At 50.1% G+C, this 6086-nt stretch overlaps 1 protein-coding gene across 4 annotated transcripts in view; it reads right to left on the reverse strand.

Moving 5' to 3' along the window:
- MTSS1 (MTSS I-BAR domain containing 1) overlaps nucleotides 1-6057 on the reverse strand; it is a 158649-nt gene extending 152592 nt beyond the window's left edge. For all 4 annotated transcript variants that reach the window (XM_029923732.1, XM_029923730.1, XM_029923731.1 and 1 more), the window contains exon 1: nucleotides 5458-6057. In XM_029923732.1, the coding sequence (XP_029779592.1) occupies nucleotides 5458-5529 (72 nt within the window). In that variant the 5' untranslated portion in view covers nucleotides 5530-6057. The remainder of the gene's footprint in view (nucleotides 1-5457) is intronic.
- Nucleotides 6058-6086: the final 29 nt, after the last annotated feature.

Here is a 6086-nt window from a genome sequence, read left to right on the forward strand (position 1 = left end):
TTTGTTGGGTTTGGGGAGAAGTTATTTCTTTGTTTTTGCAGAAGTGTGGGGTTAAGGGGAAAGTGTCCTGAAGGCACTTCCGAGAAGCAGTGGTGAACCTGAAATGATCTCATTTTTCCATTCCCCATTTGAGCACCTAAATGGCCTTCTGGAGAAGGAATCCTGCCAGCTCTCACCCATCCCCGGGAAGACTGGAAAAGCCTAGATGAAAATTCTAGACAAAGCGTCTACCAGATGAATAGTTTCAACCTTTTCATCCTCCACACATTTTAACAACCTCAAATGAACTGGCCATATAGACAGACATCTTCTTAGCTTTCTGCCTTTTCCTGGTTGCAAAAGAGCACTTGAACGTACAAGAGGTCGGTAGCGGGGAAGGCACAGTTTGCACGACACATACTTAGGCTAAAAAGTTGTTGGCCGTTTATCTGAAATTCAGATTTAACTGGAAATTCTGTATCTTTACGTGCTGAATCATGGCATCAAGCTGGGTGTTTGCAACCTTGCTGATGCTCAATAAATACTATTAGAATTACGAGTTACTCTCCTAAGAACTGACTGATAGCTGAACCAGGCAAAATTCAAACTCAGCTCATCTTCCACACAAACCATGACCTAGGATTGACCTTCTCTCTCCATTTGGGGGCATCGACAACTGCGGAAATTCAGCACAGCAAGGTTCACAGCATCAAGCAACAAGTTCTAGACAATTTGGCTAAATATGATGTAGAAAGGATTTTCCCAGAGAAACATTCAAGTTAAGACCCTTCCCCCAAAAGACTTCTTTCTAAACCTGGATGCGATTTAGATTTGAACGGGCCCCGAATCTCTGAACAGGCACCCATTCTGGGCGGTTTCCTGCTGCAGATTTTATGATATCTTCACTTCACCTTCTTCTCCCACGGGCCCAAACTGAGGAAGCTATAAAATCCTGGGCAAACACAGCCATTTGCAAAGAGAAAAGCCAACATGAGGCCCATCTGGACTTTATAAGGGTTTTGCTTGTCCTGCTTTTGTGTGTGTCACCATTTCCAGGGCAGCCAGCCTCCCTTCAGAGCACCTGACTGCCGTAGAAGGCCTTGGCGGGTTTTCAGTATCTTCCTAGAGAAAACAGTTCTATTTTTTTTTTTTTTTGAAGAGTCAGAGGCAAGTCCTTCAAGGCTGACTGATGCCCTTCCTTCGTGGCCACCATATTTACACTCACGTTATCTACTCATGACCCACAGGACAAGCTACTCTCCAAGGGCACGCCTCGGTGGCTTTCGGGCTCCTCGCTGCCCAGCCAAAACCCTTCCACACAGCAGGCCCTCGATAAACACCACGGAAGGGAGCCTCTCGTCCGACAGGAGCCCCGAAGCCAAAGCGGCAGGAGGGGGAAAACAAGCCTGAAATCATTATCCAGCACTGGACCCAATACCCGCATTCTTGATGTATGATAAGTAAGGGAAAATACCATGTCATGCCTCTGAACCACAAAAGATTTCCATGGAATTCAAGAAGTTCCTTTAGAAGCTCTAATTTTAAGGCAGAACCTAGGAGAGAGGATACTGGTACAAACAGAGGTGGGGGGCGGTGGAGAGGAACCGAACAAGGCCCCTATTCTGCTCGGCGCAGGTGCCGGTAACAGGACACCCCCGTCCGCACGGGAGACGCGGGGTAGGGAATTCAAGGTGTGGTCAGGTGTTCTTCACCCCCCAGTCTCATTACATAACCCCCGACACATGCTCGAACCTAGTGCAAAGTTCTCCCTGGGCCAGGCCCAAGTCAGCTCCCGACATGCGGATTCCTGAGCAACAAGGCTGAGGAAACGATTTGGTTTTAGGAGCCAACTTTAAAACAAACAAACAAAAAACATACAAACAAAACCAACAACCAAAAAGAAACCCAACCAAGTTAATTATTAAAAGAGGCCAAATAGCCACAAAGTGACCTGCCCTTGAGGTTGGCCTGGTCTTAAGAGCTCCTGAAACACCACCAAATTCCATGACTGGTTCAACTACCAAATTTTAAAAACTGTTTTAAAAACTATCACAGCATCAAATCCCTGTGTTGTGTACCTTAAACTAAGATAATGTCATGTGTCAGCTACAGCTCAATAAGTAAATAATGGCTCATATCAGCTATTTGTTGCATGGAGCCCGGTTTTCTTGGCATTCGGCTAGAAACTACAAAAAGGATTCTAGGACCTCTTTAATGTCTAAATATTGTCAAGCATTAGAAGCCAGTCAACTGGCCTTCCATACAGTCCCTTCCAAGCTACAGCCCCGCCCCCCAGACGAACGAGCAACGAACCCTTGCCTCCAGCCACATGAATCTTGTCTCCCCTTCCCTTTGGGACCAGCTCACACCAGACAACTTGATTTATGTGGATGGGCGGAAAGGCAGCCAGTAAGCGATTTTGCACACCACCATCATTAGTGACCACCACCACAGTGGGGTGGGAGACGGGAGGAAAAAAACACAAGGTTTCCTCTCGTCAAGGAATCAATAAGTTATTTAACAGCTGCCCCTGGATCCCAGTGGAAGAAGAGTGAAGGGTACTTCCGCCCCCTTCCCCTCGAAAAGGATAAAACACTGAGGGTTTATAGCCAGACGAAGGATCATTAAAAAAAAAAAAAAAAGTTTCCTTTTAGCTTCTCAATGTCTTGAGTTTTTTGGTTTTACGAGATGTATGGCGTTAGGCCTTGAAATTATTCCATTTTTTTGTTTTCTTTTTTTTTTTTCCTTCCAAAGAGGAAATTGACTCCCTTCCTGTGTTGCTGTACATTTTGGAGAAAAAATAACCTAGAAATTTTCTCAAGATGGGTTTCCGACATATACACTTGTCCTCCAAAGCAACAGAAAGGGAACCAAAGACATTAGAACCCCATCATGGCAGTTCAAAGAAGGGGGGGGAGGATAAACAGGTCATTAGAAGCCAGCTGATTTCAGATATTAAAGACTGACTTTTATTGCTGGTGACTTCACGCATTATGCATGCTACACGTTGCTTATCCTCTATGCCCAAATGTTTTAATTCCCTTTTTAAATGTCACTGCCACCCCATCCACGAAATCTTTTAAGAAGAAAACTCCATGAAATATTCAACAATTATCTTATGCACAAACAATCTTGGAAATAAATCAACTCCTCTCTGTTTCCTTATCTCTACTCCCCAAAAAGTCTGGAATTCTGCAGACCCCAAGGCAAGCTCTCGTCTTCCACTCCAGCTTGCTTTTAAAATCTTTGCCAAAACAAAATAAACAACCTTAAAATAAATGCCTTCCCACAGGATGTTGAACAAACCCTACTAAATTCAAAGGGAAAAAAAGTCAGGAACCACAAACTATAGATCCAGCCCTGAAGGGGCATTAAATAAAGCTTTATTTTTAACTGGAATCTTGCAGAGGGAAAAGCATGCCACCTTAGCACCCACAAATCCCCCTGGCCAGAATGCTAAGGGCAGCCATGGGAGGCAGGTGAAAAACAGGGGGCCATCCTGTGGTGAGTTATCTTCTGAATGGCTTGGGGTTCAAGCCCATAAATGCAAAGAACCGAGAATGGACGGATTTTGGATTAAGGAACAAAGAGAGAGAAAAAAAAAACTCTAGACGTGAACGCGCTGGGACTGCAGTGGGCAGAACTTTTGGGTCACCGGGTCCTTGTTACTACTGAAGGGCTCGGAAACATGCATTTCTCTTCTCCAAAAAAACACCCACAGCTTTACCAACTCATCTCATATTCTTCCCCTAGTGATCAAAATACACGTGTGCCTCAAACCAAATCTTTGATTATGAGGTGCATAGAATTTAAGTTAGCAAGAAACACCCCCTGCCCCCAGAGTCCAAGGCAGCAACACCAGTTTTGGTCTCAAAAGAGCACTTCAATCAATCCATGTGGATTGAGGGCAAGGGAATGAGAGAGGCTGTCTTTGAACAGGGAATAATCCACCTAATTCCAAGTGACTGGATTAGAGGCATTCCTGGACAAGCAGGGTCTCACTAACGATAATGCTACACAAATGTCAATTTCTGAAAACAAAAACAAAAAACACGGCCTCTGTAGAAGGATGGACAAGACCAGGATGGAGGCACCTTGGAAAAGTTCAACCTTGAGGAGAAGGCAGTTGATTCTAAAAAGGGGAAGCAGGCCACGACAGCTGAGCATTCCTTTGCAAAGTCCATCTCCCAGGCCAAACCCTCTCCACGCCTCACACATGATCAGACAGAGGATCCTACGGGCGCCCAGGCAGCGGCTGCAGAGGGGCTGTCCACACCCACCGGCTGCACAGCCTTCCAAACCTGCCTACTCGTTTTGGAAGCTGAGCTTTTAATTAAACACCACCTCCCCGGATCTGTTGAGGCAAACTGGGGCTGGGCTAGAGCCAAAGAGAAGCTCCCTAAATACACAAGAAAAAAAAAAAAATCCCCCCACCGCCCCCAATTCCCACCTCCAGCCAGCTCGCACGGCTGCTTAGATTTCCTTTGGATGAGTAACACAGGGCACTGGTCTACCTCTATGCACCAGAAAATCCACATTCAAGGATCAGGTTATCCCCAGTCCCACCCTTTGCAGGAAAAACCCAGGGTGATGTTCCCTGCCCCCAATACACACACACACACACACACACACACACACACACACACACGTGCCCGCGCGCGCGCGCACACACGGACACACACACACACAGTATCTATACAATCCTTCCAAGAAAAAAACCGGGAGTCAGTGTTGGGGGGCGTGCGGAGGGGGGGAAATACAGTTGGTTAGGCGGCTCCCATCTTGCCTTCAGGCTGGGTGGCTCAGCCAGAAGGAGGGTCCCCAGCAAGGCTACTCTGGGAACTTCTGCTCCGCGCCGCTGGGGAGGGTTGAGGGAAGGCATGCATACCTTCACCAGCTATGAACAGCCTAATTAATACCTAATTTGCTCAGATTCCGCCCCCCTCCGCACCTCCAGGGTGAACCTGAAAGCCCAGGAGGGAGAGGGAGGCCTCCCTCCCAGGCTCTCGGGCCGGGGGCGGGGGGCTGGGCTAATTCCCGGAGCCAGGCAGAGCCCCCATACCCCTCCCCACCACCGCACCAGGCGCCCCCACCCCGTACTCGGAGGAATCAGGTGTCTGCCCAGGCGCCCAGTCTCCGCGGGTCGCAGACACTCGGTCCAGCGACAGACAATGGAAAACTTGGGACCGGGGCCCTGCGCCCCCAGGGAAACGAGATGGTGCCGCCCCCTGGGACAATGAAAGTGGAGAGGGGCAGGGGGCATCAGACACCCGCAGGGAAGCCGCCCGCTCGGCGACCCAGCAGTGCCCGGAGCGGCGCCATGGGTGAGCAGGTGACACCCGGCCGGAGCGCTCCCGCAGGTGGCCGGCGGCCACCGCGCAAGCCAGGGCCGGGCGGACGGCCCGGGGCGGAGGCGAAGCTCCGCCGCGAGGTCAGTGCTCGGCCGCCGACACCGCAGCCGCGCCCCCGGCGTCCTACCTTCATGTCGCTGATGATGGTCTGGAAGAGGCCTCCGAGCGCGCTGCATTCCTTCTCAATCACAGCCTCCATTTTCCCGGCGCCGGCAGGGAGAGGACACACACTCGGGGCCGCCTGGACTGTGCGCGGGGCCGGGGCTCGCTCACCCGCGAGCAATTCCACCCTCCGAGCGACCCACCTCCGACTCGCAGCTTCGTCTGCAAAGAGGGCGAAGCGCCCGAGACCGGCTGTTCACTGCCCCAAATAATAATAATTTTAAAAGCCAAACCGCTCTGCAGGGTGATTCGCCTATATGCAGCGCTTGGCTCCTGGCCTTAAAAATGCCCGGAGAAGACTGACAATCAGGCCACCACTAGTGCCCACGACGGAAACGGCAAAGCCCATCTTGAAGCAGAGAAAACCGCCCGCTGACCCGAGGCCAGGGCCATTTAAAAATGCAAGATTTTCCAATTTAATAATATTTTTCAAATTTAAAAAAAAATCTCCCAACAGCAGAACGCGTCTGCTCGCGACTGCCGGATCTGTTGCTCGCAGCCGCGGCCGCCGCCTCCTTTTTACTCCTGCGCGCCCAGCCCCGGAGCTTGCTCTGGCGCGGCTCCCAGGGACGTTCGGAGGGGCGCACGCGCGCT

Source organism: Suricata suricatta, chromosome 15 (genome assembly GCF_006229205.1).
Source record: "Suricata suricatta isolate VVHF042 chromosome 15, meerkat_22Aug2017_6uvM2_HiC, whole genome shotgun sequence".
NCBI classification, from domain to species: Eukaryota; Metazoa; Chordata; class Mammalia; order Carnivora; family Herpestidae; genus Suricata; species Suricata suricatta.